General features: G+C 42.1%; 1 protein-coding gene across 1 annotated transcript; it reads right to left on the bottom strand.

Moving 5' to 3' along the window:
• Positions 1–18,013: 18,013 nt before the first annotated feature.
• Positions 18,014–21,906, bottom strand: rab9b (RAB9B, member RAS oncogene family). Its single transcript, XM_076103221.1, has 2 exons — positions 21,791–21,906; positions 18,014–20,921 (listed from the first exon to the last, which is right to left on the bottom strand). The coding sequence occupies exon 2, from the start codon at positions 20,862–20,864 to the stop codon at positions 20,256–20,258; it is 609 nt and encodes a 202-aa protein (XP_075959336.1). The 5' UTR covers positions 20,865–20,921; positions 21,791–21,906; the 3' UTR covers positions 18,014–20,255.
• Between the last annotated feature and the right edge of the window lie 178 nt (positions 21,907–22,084).

Here is a 22,084-nt window from a genome sequence, read left to right as displayed (position 1 = left end):
ACACACACATTTATTCAGAAAGAATATTGAACTACAGTCCAAAAAGACTACAAAAGTCATGAAAAAGTCATAGTATAGCATGTTGAAAAAAGTTGTTAAAATGTCGTAGCGTAATTCGCTGGAATAGTATGTCCAAAAAAAAGGGATTATATAGTATGTCGGGAAAAGTTTTAGTATAACAGCTCAAAAAACGTCATTGTAGCATATCATAAAAAATCACAGTACACGATGTTGAATAAAGTCATGAAAGAGAAAATTTCATTGTATAGTATGTCGAAAAAAATCACAGTATAGTACGTCAAAAGAAATCATAAAAATTCATAGTATAGTATATGTTGGAAAAATCATTGTATAGTATGTCGACAAAAGTCATACAAAAGACATAGTATAGCATGTGAAACAAGGGATAGAATAATATGACAAAAAACTTGAGTTGAAAAAAGGTTAATAAAAAAGACAAAATAGTAAGTTGAAAAAGTATTTTAAAAATCATAGTATAGTATGTCGAAAATAGGAAAATAAAATACTTAGTATAGTATGACAAAAAAAGGTTTTAAAAAGTCATTGTATAGTATGTCGAAAAAGTCATAAAAAAGTAATATAGTATGTCGAAAAAAGGGAAAAAAAATAGTCACTGTATAGTATGACAAAGAAAGTTCATAGAAATTCATAGTATAGTATGTTGGAAAACGTCATTGGATATTGACAAAAGTCATAAAAATAGTAGTATAGTGTTTCAAAACTTGTGTGTCAGATGAAATAGTTCAGGGAAATTAAAGGGCGGTCTGAATATTTGAGGGTGTGTGTTCAGTGGTTAGTTAACTGGTTTGTAAGGTGCAAAGGACGGGTTAGAGTTCTCACGCTAGTGTCCAGAGGACCACCGCTGGACAAAGGAGCATGAGTCTGAGTCACCTCCTGTTGGATTGGAGAGACAGAAGGAGGGGTTTATGAAACAGAAAACCACAAACTATTTTAATGAAAATGCGGCAGGCCAACCCGACAAGGGGTTGTTAAGCCCTCTGAGTTCATGAAGCACAAGACGTTGGACGACGCGGAGAAATTCTTTCGTCTTCAATTTTGGTCTGGAAACTCTGCAGTCATCTGGGGAGAAAAGAAGAGAAGGACGACATAAGAATTTGAATCCCATTCACACACACGTCTGTGCCAACAACAACTACAACAACAACTTCTTCAACATCAAACACAACTAGTACAACAGCTACTACAACAACGACTACTATTACTAAACTTCTAGAAGGGTTCTCAAGGTTTGAATTACTTTGTGCCAATTTAGGGAGCGATCGAGAGCCGGACAGGAAAAGTATACATTCTGACATTTATAGACATTTTTATGCCATTCTATACCATGACATTTTTATTACTTTTTTTATAACATCTGATATCCTATTTTCATGAAGCTTTTCTGACTCCTTTATGGCATTTTATACTATAACATTTTTGACATTTCTTATGACTCTTTCATGGCATACTATGATAATTGATATAACATTTTATGGCATATTATATTATGAGATTTTCTCATGACATACTATACTATTTGTTGTGACATTTTCATGACATATCATACGATGATGATATTCTTTTACATTATTATGGCAAACTATTCTTTAATTTTTGATAACATTTGTTATGACATTTTACATTGCATGTTTCTGATTTTGATATCGCATACTATACTTAATCATGCTGTAACTGTAATGATACTATAATCAAAGTTAAAAGACAACGTTTTGCTTAACTGGTGTTTCCTTACTCTGAGATCATCCGGCATCCTCTGCTTGTCTTAGATCTTCGTCACGGAGTCCACTGAACTGCTTCTGATGAGCCTCCCTGTGGTTCTCCAGCTGCTCCTCCGGCATTTTCAGGAGGGTGAAGACACAAAACAATACAAACAAAAAATCATTCTAATATAAGAATCATGTCATTTGACTGTTGCAGTTTCCAGCTGTGTTCAGATGGTAAATTACCTATTTCAGTGACATTGTGACCTGGCATCTGCTTACAATTTAAGAAATAAAAGTCAGACTTTGTGGCCAATTGTATCACATTAAAAAAGGAGAGATTTTTCTTAATAACAGATATGTTGCCAATTGTTGTCTATGATGCCTCAAGAAGACAAAAATACACACACACACACGAAAGATTATAGCCCACCCAGTCCGTTTTACCTGTTGAAATACCTCTCAAGGGACAATACAACCCATAAAATGCAGTTTTCCACTTGCCAAATGTGTTTTAAAGAAGCTGTATTTAACTATTTGCCATGTAAAGACAAAAAGTAATGTCTGCCTGAGCAGATAATTAAGTCATTCGCCCTCTGTGTGTGTTCTTCTCCTTGCTTTGTTTACACCAAATCTCAGATCTCGCAGCTTTAAAAAGACTTTATAAAACGAAATAAATGTGAGAATGTATCATGTATCTGTGTTGAAAGGAGTTGTTGTTGCTGTATATACATATACTGTATATATATAAATCTTAGTTTTTGAATTTATGGTGATATAACCATTTATACCTTCATGTGACATCACTGTTCAGTTCTGTTTCCTGAAAAAAAGAGATGCAAATAACATGATTGTGCATTACAGTGTTGAGGTTATACATGCATTCCGTGTATAACAAAAGGAGACCAGGGGGACCAGAAATGGCTTTGACCATAGACAGCATGGGTAAAGTAAAAAAAAATTGAGTAAATGTGATTTTGAAGATGTTGTATGATTATGAAATTGTTTGAATATTTTGTAAATTAGCCAACTAAATAACAAATGTCATAATGTGGTAGGCCTAGTGACGTAGGGCCATAGGTCAAAGGTCAATCTCTCTCTATCAACATGGAGGAGCGAGATAGAGGGTCAGCAAAGCGTAAAAGAAAAAAGAAAAAGAAGCTAAAGATGTTGCTTTGGTACAACAAATACCCTCTGTTTCAACATTTTCAGCAAAAATCTGTGGAAGGTGATGCTGTTACTGCTACTGACGCTAACTGTCAGCAACTGCGAGGGAGTACGGTCATTTTCACAAATGTCCAGGATCAAAAATTGACTAAAAAGGATGACACAGAGACGCCTCTCCCTGCTGTCACTCATGGTAATTGAATCGGATCTCGTCCGGGAGTTGGACTTTGACGACCTGATCAATGCCTTTTTATTCAAAGAAGTCCAGAAGAAAGACGGCGGTTAGGTAGGAAGATAGTTTTCACTGCGTTTGTGTGTGGTCGTATATATGGCTCTGTACCATAGCTCTGTACTTAATTTGATGTTCATTCATGTATTCTTTCACGGTTTGTTGTTGTTGGTTTTATTCAAATTAAGGTGAATGTTTTCACTCCTAAATATAAATACTGTGCTGCACATGGCATGTAGAGAACGAAAGAGGCCGAAAATTGCAGTCATTTAACAAGTCATAAAAGGAAATATAATTTCAAAGTACTCGTTATATTTTACGATATCATCACCTTAAAGCATGGGGAAAATATGATTTTGGGTTACTGTGTTTATATAAATGTAATTTATGAAGCTGTTATTGCTGCTAGACTGCCCCGTTGCACGCTTCCCTTGGGGGTTTTTTTAAACTGTTGTTTTTGAAAAGCTAAACACCAACAAATATGGTCTGAAGCAGAACATTTCATTAGATGAAATATGTAGTGAATTTTGGAAATGATCATATCCATCTCTTTTTCAATACATTTTGACTTTTGGACTAAGTTAATCGACTGAGCGCCACATCGCTCACCTTGTGTGTGAGAAGGATTGAGGCTATAACACGCAATGTTTTTGTAAGTTATAAATAATAATGCCAACATTATAAATGAAACTTTGATCTATTTGGTATAGCCCTAATGACGTGTCGTTTTGGGTTGCCTTCTGCTATTGTGCAACCAACATTGTTAACACTGTATTGGTATTATTTAAAGATTTGATTTCTAGTTCCAGGTGTTATAGAGGCTTCTGGTAATTTGGACAGAACAAAAGAGAAACAATCTGAAAAACAATCTGAGAGAGAGAAGCTGATTCAGAGACCATTATGAAGTAAACAGGAGGCAGGTGTGCTTATAAAAACAGGTGTGTTAGCACATTTGGTAATAGAACATGAATCCTGTCCCGTGTAGTTTAGTGCCAAGATGTGTGCATAAACATAAGCCCATTGTTTTATTATTGAGCAAAACAATGAGCGTGTCCAACTCATGCAGGTAAACCTGTTGTTCCTCTCCTGTGTCCGTCCGACAGGCTAGGTAAGTGTTGTGGGAGGGGCATGTCATGCATTATGCCTTCAGCTGTGCAGGTTTAGGTCGCTGCCTCTGTCCTCCGCATTCACTCACTGACGGGGGAACTTGGGTAACATGTGTGAGGGCGATGGGCCATGGGACTCCTGATAATATGAACTGGGCTGGACTATTGCAGGTCAGTGAGTCAAAAGCCATGCAAGGATTTTCCATTCTGATGGTGTCTATACTTACTGTGTCAGTGCTTCTGATAGAGAGAAAGGGTGTAACTGGAATGTTGTCCTTCTGTGCAACTTTGTAGTACGCTGAAAATGTTCTCATTTTTTAAAGATTACATTTTTCTTCGTAAAGATTAAAAGAAAAACGGATGTGATTGTGAAAATGCAGATATATATGCAAATGTTATTTTTTCATTTTTGTAAAGCGAAGCACATGCTTTTGCTTTTTGCTTTTGTGCATGTTTGTGTGTTAGAGTAATTGGTTGGAGATAAGTGAGCTTCATTGTACAGTCGCTTGCTTTTAAAAGAGCTCACTGCGGCATTAAGTTTAAACCGTATCACCACCAGGGAAAACTTCTATGTTCTGCCAGTTTGAAGTGCAACAAAAAGACAAATCAAACAAAGTATAATCATAACCCAAATTAAAAAGAAATTGGTTCTTTTAAAAAGCAAAGAATTACTGCTCACAGCTTGTCTCTTTTCTCGTCAGAATCTGCTGGTTGTGGTCCAGCTGCAGCAGTTCATATGTGGTTCTGTCCGATTTTCTATCCCAGAGGAGCAGGAGCCTGGTAGTCTGGCAGGGTCACTTAGTAAACACTTTCCACCTCAGTACCAGCTCCTGACCCAGGAGTATCTGTGGATGGACAAAAACACAGGCAATTTCTACACCACTGAACAAAAGATGGATCGTGAGACTCTCTGCCCCGAGGAGACAAAAGCTGAGGAATGCATTATATTACACAATGCTGTCGTTGGACCCTCGGGAGACCTTATACAGTTTCCTGTGATCATAGAGGACATCAATGACAATGCACCTCATTTTGAAAACAGTGAAATACACCTGAGGGTGTCTGAGGACATGACTGTGGGGACCAGTTTCATACTAGATGACCAGGCTCAGGACAGGGATGCTGGACCAAACGGCGAGCTGCATTACCGCCTAGAAGATTCTGATGGAGTTTTCAGTTTAAAAGTGGAAGAAGACGGGCCTTTCATCATGCTGGTAGTGCAAACAGCTCTGGACAGGGAGACTCGGGACATGTATCACATGGCACTGGTGGCCACCGACTGTGGCTCAGAGCCTTTAAGTGCTACAGCAACTTTAATAGTCACAGTGACAGATGTTAATGACAACTGTCCAAGCTTCAGCGCTGACAGCCCCCGCAATGTCACCGTCCCCGGAGACTCCCCGAAGAACATGCTGGTTGCTCAGGTCAGAGCCACAGACCAAGATTCAGGCCCGAATGCTGCCATCGTCTACTCCCTCAGTCCCAAAGTCTCAGAGCGGGCCAAGAAACTCTTTAGCCTCGACAGTGTCACTGGGCACATCAGACTAACACAGGACCTCCAGAGTGACAACTCCGAGGTGCTGCTGTTGAACGTGTTAGCTAGCGGCCATCACTGCCCCCCAGCAGACACTCAGGTAACCGTATCCGTCCTCCCCAAGGCGAACCAAGAGCTGACCATCAAGATCGGGTTCATAGCAGAGCATCAAAACCAGACTATGGTGTTACCAGAGAACCAGCCCCCCACCGTCTTAGCTGTTTTAGAGCTCGAGGGTGACAGCAGCTTTAAAGGCTCATCTCTTGCCATTGAGAGCGAGGTGCCTTTCACTTTGAGCCCACAGAATGGCAAATATCTGCTTTCCACATCAAAGCCCCTAGACTATGAGATGAAAAGCGAACATTATATTTATGTGGTAGTGCAGAGGAGATCAGCTGAGGGATCTGTGATCATTTCCTCCAGACGAGTGATCAGGGTGTTGGTGGCAGATGTCAACGATAATGCTCCACTTTTCTTCCAGTCTCACTATCAGCTGGAGGTGGAGGAAAACAACCAGCCAGGGATGTCACTGCTGAGGGTCTCAGCATCAGACGCAGACAGTGGATACAACGGCAGGGTGACCTACAGACTGGACAAACACACATCTACCATCTTTAACATTGCCCCCGAGACAGGTCAACTGTCTGTGTCAGCCGTTCTGGATAGGGAACAGCAGGGTGTGTACAATCTCACTGTGTTTGCACAAGATAGCGGCTCGCCTCCCTTGGAGTCAGTGGCCACAGTATCCATTCGTGTTCTGGACCACAATGACAATGCACCTGTTTTTCTGACCCCTCACTTCATCTTTTTTATCCGTGAGGATGTACCACCGTTCGCCCAGGTGGGGAGAGTTGGGGTGACAGACCCAGACGAAGGAGAGAATGGGAACACAGAGTTGCATGTTGTAAACAGCAGTGGACCTTTTGTTGTGGATAACACCGACGGGACACTGCGCACCACCAACAACTTGGACCGCGAGACAGACGATCGCTATGAACTCTACCTGCTGGCCAGCGATCATGGGCGCCCGTTCGCTTTGACTTCCACTGCCAGGGTAACTATCTTTGTGGAGGACATCAATGACAACCAGCCAAAAGTGATCCTTCCCAGCAGCAACTCCTCGTGCCAAACTGTCTCTCCAGCTACCATTGCAGGGACCATAATAGCAAAGATCTATGCCATCGACGAGGACTCAGGGCTGAATTCGGAGATTACCTACACTGTTGTGGCGCCAGAGTCAGTGCGAAACAGCAGCCCCTTCCGGTTGGACTCAAGGTCAGGGAACATCACCGTAGCTCAGCAACTTCTACAGAAGGACTTGGGAATGCATCACCTGTTCATTGTGGTCAGAGATGGGGGGAAACCAGCTCCACTTTATACCACTATCTGGGTTAATCTGTTGGTCAATGAGAGCGTGGGGCCCTGCAACTTAGACAGGGCGCCCACCTGGACAGGGACATCTGACTTGCATCAAACCCCCTCAAAGGCCCCCATATGCGAGGTGGAGGACACCAGATCTGCTCAGCTGACGCTGTTAGTAGGCCTGGGTATGATGCTGGTATCCACATGTTTGCTTGTGGCAACAGTTGTTTTATACCTGAAACAGAAGAGAAGAAGTCTACAACAGAACAAGAGGGGGCACATTGAGGAAATTGAGATTCCACTCAGGCTCAAAGACAAATATTACTCTGATGATTAACAGAATAAAGCAAGCAATGTGTGTAATCCTCAGTCGCACTTTGTCAAGGATGAAATCAGACTGTGAATTGAATACATTCTGAATATTTGTCGAAGGCTTCTTGCATTTTGATAATCAAATTTGTTGAAATGTTCAGATACACAGTGTATTCAAACATTGTAAAACTGCAACATTCTGTGGAAATAAAGTGGATCCATTTTCTGATAAGCTGCCTGGAAAGCGTATATAAAGGTGATCTGATAAGTGCAGTATTTGAAGTTACCAGCAGAGAGTTGCAGACAAATGTAGAACACTGTATTTTGACATGTTGATGTGTACAGTGTAGTCATCATAAGATGGAGCATATCACAGTGAGGCATTGCTAAAATACCAGTCATTATCATCAGGGATTATTCTCCATGACCCCTGCAGTGACAAGAGGACTGGGGGTAATGGTCCGCTATAAGTTGATTGTGTCTTTCTCAGATTTCCGACTCAGAGTGATGGGGAGTCTAAAGTATTTAGACACACAAAAGGGTTTAATGTTCCTCCACTGGGGAGGTGATGAAAGTCTCTCAAGCTCTGAGACGACCACAGGAGGCGGAGCGCAGCTGTGGACAGGTGAGAGGCGTCAGAGGGAAGGGACACCACCATCTCAAGTCACCGCCTCACACCTGTTACCCGATAGCGCTGCTACTCACCGACAGCGCTGGATCGCACCCAAAAGGCAGAAAAAAAACCTACTGTACTGCACCCGGTAAGCCAACAGGCTTGTTGTTTTGATGACAGCTGTTTGGAATGAAAACACGCTGTGTTCAAAGAAATCGTTGCAAAAGGCAGTTATTACTGGTACATTTGTGTGCTGGGGAACAATTGAGACATCAAAACCAGGTTAAGTGATGCATAAAATATGAATGAGTCAGGGTAAAACATTTTTTACAAATCTGTGAACACACAATTGCACAAAGAGGGTGGGATAATTGTTTTAGCTTTTACCAAAGGAAATGGGCTTTTATCTTTACGATATCATAAACTATTGAGTGATCTTTTTAAGATACACCTGTGTAAGACAAAAGGAGGAACACCATGAGTCGTAAAACACAATGTACAACAAGCTGGTTAGTAGAGAACAAGGCTTGTATAACATGAGTGGTGTTTCTCTGAGGATTTCTGAGCTAGCAGCTCAAAATAAATAATCGAATAGGGTTGTACTGTGACACTAACTGCATTCAATTAAAGGAAATGAAGTGCTACATAACAAAGTTACACATTAATTAAAGAGGCATTTTGACAAAAGAAATTTCAGATTCTATTGGATTTAAAACATGTACAAATGTATATGAAACTGTAGTGGTTCAAAAGAGACATGTTTGACCTATTTGACAAAATGTCTAACATCCTTATGGACTAGATTTTAGGACCATCAGGTTTAAATATGCTTTTTTGACAAAACTGAATTTTTCTCAAAAAATAAATCGTATTGTGGGATAAGACTTGTGTGTCTGCTGATGTACAAATGCTGTGGCAAGACAAAGCCTGCCATCTGCTGGACACAGATGAAGCCAAATCTGGTCCTTTATTTCTGGTATTTTGCCAGAGGGTGTAGATGAATCAGAGGACAGTCTCTCACTCCGCCACAGTCAGGTCACCTGAGATCAGTGATGCTTCCCTGCTGCATGCTACCCTGCTACATCTCATCTTAATCAAATTCTTTTTTTCTTTTTTCTTTTTTACTAAAGCTGAACATTTGATAGTGGGTTATGGGGTTGCATGAGCTGACATGGACAAAGAGCCCAGCTGGCATCGACCCAAATACCATGGATTATTTCCGAGATACACATCAGGGGTTTTATGATCACAAATGACATAACAATCCAGTCTAATTAAAATAGCTGTGATGGTTTTCTTATCAAAGAAACTCTGTGTAGTGATGATGAGAAATACCCCTCTTTGCCCCTCAACTATCCGGCTTAAAAGGCTCTATCGCACTTGATTATTCCACATATTAATGGTCTGTGAATGCCACTTTAAGCTTGCTTTTTAAAAACATTTCAGGACTAAATAGACCCATTTAAGAGATAAATGATAAAGCTCATATCAGTTTTGCCAGCTGGGATCTTCTTATGTTCAGTTCGGTATCTCAAACACTGCAGTCAAACAGATAGTATCTGACAATTTCCCGAAGCCCGGAGAGCGTCACCTGACTGTCCACAGGCTCATATTGATGGTGTAACTTCAGACAGATCTTCTTCACTGACCACAGACATACAGCATTTTATCATTCTCATAAACCATAATCCATCAGCCAATTCCTATTTTGATTTATCAGGCGGAAAACGTGGACTTTAAAAAACAGAAGGCCTTGGAGAAACATGGACTGAATGCCCCAGCGTTGGGATGGTCAACAAACAGAGGAGCAAAAGTGTTTTTAATATGGTAAAAAAAAAACGTTCCCTCTTCTGTATTTGCATATGAAGTTGCAAGTCGCTCTCTCCATATGCAAATATGCGTCCACAATGAACTAAGGACATTTCTGCAAGCGCAAGAACCTTGACCTCCTCATTATTCTCCGCCTTGAAGCTCATTGAAAAGCGACATTGTTTCTTTAAGATTGCACTTGCAGTCATCAGCGGGTCTGTCCATTGTTGGGGGAACAGAAAGCGAGTTGAGGTTGATATACGGGGGCCGACGACCAGTTGCGCATATCATCAGTGGACCAGCTGCGGTGCAAGCAGCAGTAGCCGACTTGAACGCATCCTTCCAGACATGGGTAAGAAACTCCAGCCACTTATTAGCCTTTAGCAGATAGAATACGTCACTTTATGAAATCTGCATTTTATTTCATGCGATTGCACGCTGATATATGAATGGGACTGTGAAAGGGCATCAGAAGTTATTACGGGTTTTTTTTTTGTCAGTTTAGAGGTCGGCTACTCGCCGGCTGATGCACCATTGATATTATGAGATTTATTTCATGCTTGAGATGGCAGGGCCACTTTCAGAGGAGCCTTGTCGCATTTGCTTTCGGTCGCAATCTTTCTCAATTTTTAAAGAGCCGAACTTGGCCTCAGCTTTGCATTTCCTACCAGATCGAGGCCTGTTTTCATTTGAGTCACAATCGAGAGACTGTGGGCAGCTTTGGCTCGGAGGGCTTTAGCTCTTTGTTCGGGCTGGTAATCTCATTAATTTGTTAATTGGCACAAGGTGTGTCTGACGGCATGGCGGCTAATATTGGTTAGACGGTGTGGTGTTTAAAGTGCTGGTCTTTGTGCATGCCGTTAGCTACTTGTAGGCCTAACATTACTCCTGGTGACCAGATTTCTTTGTGACTTTAATTTACTTCCTTCCTAAAATAACACTGAAAAATAGTGTCTGTTATTTGCTAGTTTCCTTACAGTTCATCAGTACAGTTCCCTCATCCATACCACTGTAAAGTTATGCCATCTGAATGACAGTGATCACAGTTTGTCTCTCACATACACTGCTCAGTTAAAGAGCTATCTATTCGCCCCTCCTGCCATCTGTGTTTACTGTAATGGTACCAACCACAGTCTGTCTTTCTCCATTGTGGGTGTCTGTGTGGATGCACGCATGCAAGCAAGCGTGTAATGGCACACATGCACACAGTTGCATTGTTTGTTTATAGCTTTGCTTTTTTTTCCCATCCTCTTCCAGCATAGACAGCTCCTCACTATCACTTTCTTGTTCCCGTGTCTCCCCAGAAGGAAGTCCACGAGTGTGGGTGTGTGTGTCCGTGTGCGTCTAGCATAGAGGTGCCTCTGGTCTTTGTTTGCGTGACATTGGTGGCCCTTGTACCCCCATGATGCTGTGGGACAAAGACTGTTGTCTCTGCAGTCACAAAAGCTGCCTCTCTCTCTCTCTTTCACTTTGTCTCTCCTCTCCGTCCTCTCCCTTTTCTCACACTCTCCATGCTGGCTAGTGAATGGAGTCGGGGTGTGAGCTGGGGTCAGAGCAGACACATCCCCATGCCCTTGTCCCTTTGGCATCCATTCAACAGGCACATGACTATTAAGGACACTGCACCGCTTTACCATGGGAATGAACGTGTTAACAGCTGCAGCTCGGTCCACAGTGTCAACGCAACATCAATTCAGATTTTAAATTAAATCTTGCTTACCTCTGGTTGTTATCTAGATAGTATGGAGATGGTTTCGGTTTCATGTGGCCTAGTTTTGAGATACCCACTGCTAAGAGTTCTGCCTCTGCTCCAGTTCAATGGATTGTGTGTGGTGTTCACACCATTAAAGTAAATGACAGAGCTCATCTAGATAATCCAACTCTTTGTGCTCTCCTTTTTTTTCCCCTTTTTTCCCAAAGAAACAGTCACTATGGATCTGTTGACAGCGAGTTCTCTGAATCATACAGAAAAATTGATTGAATAATTGATTTGTAGATCAACAGAAAATGAATCGCCAACAATTCTAATAATTAATTCAATATCGAGCATCTCTTTGATTATTTTGAAGATGCCAACATGGGCTGTCAGAAACTGTGGTAGACAATTCATTTACATTTTTAGACTAAATACACAATGGATTCATCAATAATGACAGTATTATTCGGTTGCAACCATAGATACAAGCAGAGCAAACTAAATTCTATTCACCTTCACTGTAACGTTTTGGAGGCAAAAATCCCATGGAAGGATATCTCCAAACCAGTGCACAACCAAAATTATAAGTGAACAGTTTTTCTTACATTTGATGTGGGTGAACTGTACTTGTACAGGTTGTAGCACATGTCCATATTAACTTAACAGAGAGGAAAGAACTTAAAAAATAAAAATTCCTTCTTCACAAAGCACCTACTCTAAATTCTAGTGTGCATGATTTGCCCATTGGAACGACGTCTGTCTGTCATATTGCATCAGTTTAATTATGCGCCCTGACTTTCACGCTGCTGCGTCTTGTCTCAGGTTGCTATGACTGCTGTATGCGCTGTTTGGGTGGGGTGCCATACTGCTCCCTGGTCGCCACACTGCTGTGTTTCTCTGGCATTGCCCTCTTCTGTGGTTGTGGGCACCAGGCACTCACAGAGACGGAGAGACTCATCGAGACTTACTTCGCCCGTAACCTTCAGGACTACATAACCCTCGCCTACATGTGAGTGCTAAACCTAAGCATTTCCATCATTAGAGAGACATCTTTTTAACCCTGTCATGGGATTTCTCAGGTTCTATTCAGAAGATTTAGGTTTTTGTAACCCTGAATTTTGACTGTTTTTCCCTTTCCCCCCTCCTCCTCCTCAGCATCCAATATTTCCAGTATGTCATCTATGGTTTGGCCTCGTTTTTCTTCCTCTACTGCATCGTGCTGTTGGCTGAGGGCTTCTACACCACGAGCGCTGCCAAGCAAACCTTTGGCGAGTTCAGGAGCACCATGTGTGGCCGCTGCCTTAGTTCCTCGGTGAGAGGGCCCAGAGTTGGACAAGTAAAGGGGATTGGATGGGATTAATACACATATCACTCCCTGGTGGGTGCTGAGCTGAAAATCTTAAGGTTGCTAAAAACCTTTGGGAACATGCAAAGATAAGCATACAGTGTGTGTTTGAGCGGTTGGGGGGGGAAAAGCTGAGTGGTTGGAAGAGCACACACAGAGAGAGAGAGAGAGAGATAATAAGTAAAGCCTATCAGAAAAAAAGTGAATGTGGTCAGTAAGTGAGTCACTGCTCATCCAATCGCTCTTCGATTATGTGCATCGGTTTATTATGATGATGCAGCCTAATGCTTATTCTGCTCCCTCCTTGCACAGTTTATAGTGATTACATACGTACTAGCTGTGCTGTGGCTGTTGGTGTTCGCCTTCTCGGCCCTGCCTGTCTACTTCTTCTACAACATGGATGCCACCTGCCACACCATTGATGTGCTGACCGAGACACCAGCGAGTATCAACCAGCTCTGTGTTGATGCAAGGCAATACGGTAACAAGACATCTTTTAATGGCAACCTGTGAGACAAGCTTCTTGCACTAATTCTATGAACAAATCCCATGAAAAGACCAACAATGAATTGTTTCTACTGACGATGCTATCACGCTCGCAATGACGATGCTATCACGCTCGCAATGACGATGCTATCACGCTCGCAATGACGATGCTATCACGCTCGCAATGACGATGCTAACACGCTCGCAATGACGATGCTAACACGCTCGCAATGACGATGCTAACACGCTCGCAATGACGATGCTAACACGCTCGCAATTAGGATGCTAACACGCTCGCAATGACGATGCTAACACGCTAGCAATGACGATGCTAACACGATGCTAACACGCTCGCAATGACTATGCTATCACGCTCGCAATGACGATGCTAACACGCTCGCAATGACGATGCTATCACGCTCGCAATGACGATGCTATCACGCTCGCAATGACGATGCTAACACGCTCGCAATGACGATGCTATCACGCTCGCAATGACGATGCTATCACGCTCGCAATGACGATGCTAACACGCTCGCAATGACGATGCTATCACGCTCGCAATGACGATGCTATCACGCTCGCAATGACGATGCTATCACGCTCGCAATGACGATGCTATCACGCTCGCAATGACGATGCTAACACGCTCGCAATGACGATGCTATCACGCCCGCAATGACGATGCTAACATGCTGATGTTTATCAGGTCTAATGTTAACCATGTTCACCATCTTGATTTAGCATGCTAATACTTAGCAGTTAACACAAAGTAAAGCTGAGACTGACGGGGATGTCATTAGTTTATCAGGTATTTGGTCAAATAACAATGTGAAAGTTTTTGCCAAATTTCATGGCAATCCATCCCATAGCTGAGACAAAAGTCAGGGGATCACCGAAGTTAAATAGGATTCATCTTCTGGACACCATGAATCTCTGTAAAAAATTGCAGCAATCCAGCTAAAAGTTGTTGAGATCTTTCAGTCTGGACTAAAGTGGTGAGCCCGACCGACATTGACATCTCTAGAGCTCCTTCAGTGTGGCCAATAGCACATTTGCCACACAATGAGCAACACTGTTGCACTGGGTGACGTGTTCTTTCATTACCATGAACATGGGCACGCAGTTGTAGAGTCTATCCCACATTCACTGTACTGGGGGTGTAAATATTCACCACCTCATCAAATGTGTATTAATCCGCAGCTGAAAATATTTCCCAACAAATGCACCGTTTACTCATGTTTTGCAACATTTGGATAAATTACTCCTTTTTTTTTTAAATAAACCTACAGTATATATATATATATATATATATATATATATATATATATATATATATATATATATATATATATATAGTGACACGTTTTAAAAAAATGTATATCTTCAATAGTAAGAACTAACAATGTAGGAAAGTCAAATAGTATTGCAAACGAAATGACACATTGATGGTTTTGGTCTTTTCATGCGATTTGTGGAAAGTAAGAAAAATATAGAACATTGCCAACATGCTTTTGATTGTCACCGTACGTAAGAAGTGGACTTGAACGGGGACATTTTCTATTTTTAACAGGGCTCCTGCCATGGAATGCAGTGCCAGGGAAAGCTTGTGGCATGACTCTGTCCACGGTTTGCAAGACCAGAGAAGTAAGAACCAGGACATAATTAAAGCTCTGCCGTCATGTTCTACAGTTTGCTACAGTTTGCCTGACAGGAAATGAAGACGCACGTCATCGCCACTAATGCAAAATCTCCCATCTCCTTTCAGTACCGAATGACCTATGACCTTTACATTGCTGCCTTTGCCGGTGCGGGCATCACTCTCTTGGCTCTGGTGAGTGATTATGCTTCAGACGGGGCTAATTTGGCTTCTTTTCCCACAGTGGGGCACAATAGTGTTGTGGCTCATGTGACTCGGTGACGCTCAAAGTGTAGGCGGTGAGGCATCCGAAACCTCCATGACTGATGACTTTTATACTATTGCTCTCTGTTCCTCTTTCTCAGCTGACACAAACATCATAATAATGCCGTAATGTCTGGTGATTTTCCAGCCAGGCAAATGGTGCACCCATTGTACCAGCATGCTCCATTACAGAAGCTGTTATACGGATGGAATCTGCTATCAAATCAATGCCGTTAGCAGTTAATCATATTTCCTTCTTATTTCTGGATGTTTTTTGTATTCTCTTCACTTCTGCTCTGACACTTCCTGTCTCTGCTTCCTCCATAGCTGACCTATACTGTGTCAACCACCTATAACTTTGCGGTTCTTCGGTATCTGGGGAGAAAGGGCATAGTTGCACGGTGTTAGGCTCACCCGCTTCCTGTCTGCTCTATCACTTCTCCACCACCAACATGGGGACGGCAACAATTCTCTCCTTCCACATCATCTGCACAGAACCTCTTGTGGACTCTTAAAAATAATGTCTTTATATTTTTACTTGTTGGGAACAATGTTATTTTATTGTTCATCCTTTTCTTTTTGTTATTTTGTATGTGTGTGGGGTTGTCTACTGCTTTTACATGCAGTTAGTCTTATGTCAGTGTTTCCTATGCCATGTCACCAAAATATTTGTAAAATATTGTTTCTATTTCTGCTTCCCGTCGCATTCAAAACACAAATAACACATCCCTAATCAATTAACATATGTAAGAACTAACCACCAATTTGCAACACATGTGCTGCTAGAATGCAGCTGTTGCGGAGAAAAGGGATTATAGGTTACCATGGCTGCCATCCTTCACATCTGGTTGCCATGGTGGCAGACAAGCATGCATTTGCGGTCTCGCGCTGACCTCAGGACTTTTCTCACGGGCTGGAGAAAAGCCTCAACAATGGAGTCATGCCTGTTTTTAAAAGCTAGCCAATAAAGAGCCAGTTGTGGGGGCCACCTGCGCTACGAGTCTCTGCCAAGGGTTATATTACATGTCAAGGGAGAGGGTCCTCCTGACAAAGAGAGGGTTGGACCCCTCTAAAGCCTCAATGCAGCTCCTCTGGGACAGCAACCACACACACACACACACACCATCAACAGGCTGCTGCATGACCCCCACCTCCCTCCCAATAATTGAAGTGATGGATTCAGAGGGAGAGGACTGAAGGAAGTTTAGATGATTTTAAGTAGTTTCTTTCTGACAAAGGGACGTACTTGTTTAGTTCTGATCTAGAAAGGTCTGAAATTGTTTCTCATCATTTTGAGATGGCAAAAGCACTAGGTGCTAACTTATGGAGTGACCTCATATTATTAGACCTAAAACACACTGAGGTGTGACTAGACCCTGCTGTTAATGCATGACTGAGGTGCTTTTATAGAGATGGGACAGCTTTGTTTTGTCTCTAATCCTTTGGGAATGTTCTTGTAGTTATTGTATAACATATTTTTACTTACTGTAGCTGAATTTACTACTTTTTTTTTACACTTTGGGTATTACTAACAATGTTTTTGCAGCATAATAAGTAGATTATTCCATTTGGTGTGAACTTTACCCAGCTGTGATTGGTGGATTTGTCAAATGGCAGCTGGCTGTTTATTTTTGTTTTTGTGTTGGTAAAATGTGGTAATAAAAAAAGAATATTCTTTGAAGTATTTGTGCAGAGTGCCTCTGAAAACATTTGTTTGTAGTCTGTGTGAAAGTGCGGTGTGTGTGGTGTTGTGTGTCACAGTGTTAAACTGGAGCTCCATCCCTGGCTTTCCGCCATATCGAGGGGCCAAAGTGTTTTGTAAGGTGTTTTGTATTCTCTCCTCTTGTGTCCACAGGTGCACTGTTCCCTGCACTTGGCTGTGAACCAGGCGTACCTGAGGAGGCTGGGGCACAGGGAAAAAGAGCGAGGCTATGACCTGTATGGGAGGTTGCAGAGGGACAGGGGGGGGACACTGTGCTCTCCATACCCTGCAAACCCATCTGACATCTCCTGACAGTGCCTTTAGTTCTGCTGCAGGGGCTTCATGACGACGATCACAACTGAGCTGCTCATCAACATTATTCTGTTTTGTGAAGTGTACATCTGGATTATTATTTGGTAAATTGATTCCCTTCATTCTTTTTGAAGTTTTCACTAAAATATCGGCTATTGTGTGTTCATGTCTAATGTTGTAAAATACAGGGAGTCATAACATGTTGTGCTTATTTCCTATAATGTTATGTGTTATTCTTTCTGGATATTTCCTTAAATCAGACATTTAGTTTGAAAGGCAGACCTGATTTTTTTTATTTTCTTCTGGCCAGGTCTAATTTTACAGTATGCAGTGCATGCTTGCTTTCCTTTTTAATGAAGAGGAAATAAACAGTGTTCACCATCTCTCGGGTTCCCGCACATTCTTGATCATTCAATGACATTGAGGGTTTTGTGTGATGAAATTCAAACAAGGTGACCAGTGTTGTACTCTAGATCTTGCAGAGAAATATAGTAATTATTTGTAACACTACGTTATTACTGCAAATAGTTTTTTTTTCCCCTGATGGTAAAATGACTGCTGAACGCTGGAGAGCTGAGGTATACCGATTAATTTGAGTGACCTATTTTAGTTTTAAAAATAGTGGAAGAGCTTTTGTTTTTAAACTTTAAAGTCATGTTCAAGGCACACACGTTCATGAATTTCAAACAGGAGAGTTTCTGCATTTGGTATGTTGCGTGTTTTATTTGTAGCCAAGCACTGGAGAGTATTCACCGCGTTGCCAGCATGTTGGCACAACCATTTGTATCCCCCGTAGTGCAAAAAGAGAGGGAGAGGGAAGTTGCCCATCAGATCAACACATAATCAAGAGGAACAGTCTGACTTTCACACAGCTTAAATCACACTCATGGGTTGAGCACTGAGCGTGAGACAGACGTTCAGTGTCACTTTATACATCAAATGAATGCCTTTTGCAATTTACATAAGCCATTAATATGGACAGCCCAAAGAAATTACTTTTTACATTCATAAATATTACAGCAACAGAAAAAAATCTAACATAAGACAGCAACATGTATGGTTATGCTACCCGCTTCTAAGTACCACTAGTTCTCAGGTAAACACTGATCGGCTACATTATCTGAACAAATGGTAAAGAGAAAACATTAACACTGACAAATGATAAGCTAACGGCCCTCATTTTTGCTTTGAATTAATGTAGGCTACCAGCTTGATTTAGTTAAAATGCCCTAGTCAGTTCACAGTTAATTACGTTTCTCTCATACTGCCGTGTGTACTAGTACTCAACACACGTACGATAATCACACGAACAAGCCATTTATTAGAAGCCTACATTAAAGCAAAGAACCATGTAATAAGTAAAAATGACGGTACCTGATTCAATTAGGTTCACTTTCACAGTGAAGCTCTTGTAACGTTCCCCATTAGTCTGCACACACATTGAAATATGATGCAATCTTTACTTGAAAAGGCAAATCTCAGGCTGAGAGAATACACAAGATCTCCAACACTAGCCGCAATATAAAACACTATTCCAGCAGCAAGGAAAATACTGATGAGGATGAATTTAGACAACGTTAAACTTAATTTATGGCATTGAATATCAGCTGATTTTTTTTTGGACTACACAGGCAATGCCCTGTATGGCCCATAGCAGTAAAACCAAAGGAAGCCTGTATGTAAACACATTCAAATGAAAGTAAAGTATCACCAAGGGGAAAACAAGTAAACATTGTTCAATTGTCAGAATATATATGCTTCACTCAATACTTTATGAATGGACAGGAGAGGTGGACATGTTAAAGCCTGCCACGCGATCAACGAAGCAGTCACAGGATTACAAACGTGCCAATATTATGAAAATGATTGATGATTAAGAAAATTATAACCGTGTCTATACATCAGGAAAACAGACTAAAATCAACCCAGAAATCAAATCTAAATGGACTATTACACAATGTCTGCAAAAAACAATAGGATCAAAATGTGCTTCACAGAAAAATAAACAGCAGTTTATCAACAACAGCAGCAAAAGCAGTATTATTTTTTAACTTGACTTAACACTGAACCTTACTTATAGTAAACAGGCCCATGTACATTAATAATGGGAAATAATCTGATAATGCCTAACTCGTACACCTGACACCTCCAGCTACACACTAGTGCAGTGCTAATACATATAATAGACAACTGGATAAGGACACCACAAAAGCACGTACCCAATGCTGCTGACAGCAAGAGCTGCAAAATTAAAGCTTTCAGTTCCCTTCCCATTGAAGACAAGCAAGGTCATCCTGCTTTTGTGAGTAGCAATCATTTGAAATTCCTCGTACCTAAAATCACATGTTGGGAGTTCTCATGCATAATATCTGCCTGGGTTAGGAACACTATCACTCACAGACACCATCTCTCTGCTGAAAGATCTAAAAACAAGAAAATGTGACGTTGTATTCAAAGTCCCTCTAAAACCCAGGAAAACCAGCTCACGGACAGACTGTTGAGCAGATACAAGTCCGACTGTATGTTGCTGTAGAGTGTGCTCGTCAAGAGAGTGGCGGCGTATTCTCCCGTCCACAGTTCCATTATTTCATTTAAAAATAAATGCTCTGAAAGCACTATTTGATACAACTCCTGCATAGGCAGACCAAGCTGACGCTGGGCAGAAATGTTTTTGTGCAACACAACTGAAAGCAAATAAGAGTACAAAGGAAGTGAGTGTCCGTTACAGTGTGCCTGTACCGTGGTTAGAGCAGTAATTCAACCTTGACTCCAGCTGAACCCCCGACACAGCGCTCCACAGAGCAGCTGTGTCTTATCCACATTATCTTTAGGGGATACCGTACATATTACCTTGTACCTACAGCACGTTTACCATTATAACAATGGGCGAGTTTCAGCCAGAGAGATTAAGACAAGGTGGATTCACACCTGAACCAATCAGCAACAAGACGCACGGGAGTTTTTGCGGTTGCCATGTAGATCGATAGTACTACCCAGTAGTGCGTGGTCAATCTGGTCCTCAGCAGCCAGAACCTCCCTGACAGCTGCCTCGAACGCAGCTGTGACGTTAGTGTCATCCTTGGCACTGGTCTCAAAGTAAGGGCAGCAGCCGGTCTCTTCGCACCAGGCCCGTGCTTCGTCCTCCCCCACCTCCCTCTGCTCCATGTCCACCTTGTTGCCGAGCACCACAAAGGGGAACCGCTCCGGGTCTTTAACATCCGAGTAGTACATGAACTCCTTCTTCCAGCAGCCGAGGTTTTGGAAGCTCTGCAGGTCGTTCACAGCAAACGTGAGCAGGCAGCAGTCGGCGCCTCGGTAGAAGGGCGTACGCAGAGACTTAAAGCGCTCCTGGCCGGCTGTGTCCCAGATCTGAAGAGTGACCAGGCGCCCGTCCACCTCCAGGTCCCGGTTTAGGAACTCCACGCCAATGGTGTGGAAGGACTGGGAGTCAAAGCGGTCCGTGACGTAGCGGTTCATTAGTGAGGACTTGCCCACTCCACCGTCCCCCAGTAGGATCACCTTCAGGAGTAGGCTCTTCCCGCTCATGTTTCCTTCCACCCAGCAAGGCCTCCACACCAGGTGGCAGACCAGGGTCAATTTAACCTAGAAAGAGTGAGAAATACTACACATTCAAAAGGGAAACCAAATCACTTGGAAATTAAACAATTCTCAGGAAACATTCAACACCCAAAGTAGTCTGAGGGCTTGACTTTGTGGATGATTCAGTGTAGATAACTCGGGGAAAAGACTGCTGTTCTCGCAACATCTGTATTCGACCTCATAGGGGCCTTACTGACGACAAATGAAAGGGAGATGTGTAATGGTTGACTAGTGTCAGGGACACGACAACAGGGGTGAAGGACCGAGAAGTCTGCCTGAGGTCTCTGGTTGAAGCTCTGGGCTGTATGTCTAGTTGTTTACTACATGACACAGCAATACTACACATGTACTATGTTTGACAGCCATAGCGTATGAACATTATCGTACAGAACTTAAGACAACATTAGCTTCATCCTAGTTTTTTCCTACGCCACAATAACAGGGGCGAGTCAAGTTAACGGGCTGACCACTGCACCTGCGCAGACCACAGACATGTACAAGCTTGTTGTGACTGGCGGCTAAAACTCTGATTAAACTGCTCCGTCGAGAGTCTCTGTGAAAACTGTTCATGAAGTGCTTCGGAACAGAAGTTAACTAGGAACCGAAACAAGTGAGAGGCTTCTAAAAAAAACTACAAGCAGAGACCAACAGTGAAGCGGCTCAGCAAGCATCTCAGCCAACTAACAAGCTAGCCGGCTGGTGTGGTGGCTTGTTGACATTCTGCCCTGGCCAGGCTAACCGTTAGCTTCAGTGCATCTGCGACTCAAAACTATATTTAAAGCAACAAAAGAACGCACGTTGCAGTGAGGCGATGTATTTATAATGTAATGCATTAAATACAAGTAGAATAAAAAGCATGTATGTGACCTCACCCTGTTCCTGATTGTTTATGTCGCGTGGTCCACCCTACATCTGACCGAGGTTTAGTGTCGTGACGTGCGCGGCCCGATCGAGAAGCTGCACGTGCACATCGCCCACACGGGTCCTAAAACCCGTAAAGTTCACTTTTTTAAATAAACGATGACAACAAAGTGTCACTGTGAGGTGTGGTTACTGTACAAAGCGCATTTTGAAGTATTTCACCTGTGCTACTTTATACTTCTATATACATATACTACTACACTACATTTCAGAGGGAAATATTGTACTTTTTTACTCAGTTGCAT

Source organism: Anarhichas minor, unplaced genomic scaffold (assembly GCF_050575085.1).
Source record: "Anarhichas minor isolate MPS153535 unplaced genomic scaffold, ASM5057508v1 ptg000028l, whole genome shotgun sequence".
Lineage (NCBI taxonomy): Eukaryota > Metazoa > Chordata > Actinopteri > Perciformes > Anarhichadidae > Anarhichas > Anarhichas minor.
This window is presented reverse-complemented; position numbering and strand designations above follow the sequence as displayed.

Bases quoted from the DNA above. Each gene is read 5' to 3' on its own strand.
- rab9b (XM_076103221.1), bottom strand. From the start codon at position 20,864: ATGAGCGGGAAGAGCCTACTCCTGAAGGTGATCCTACTGGGGGACGGT.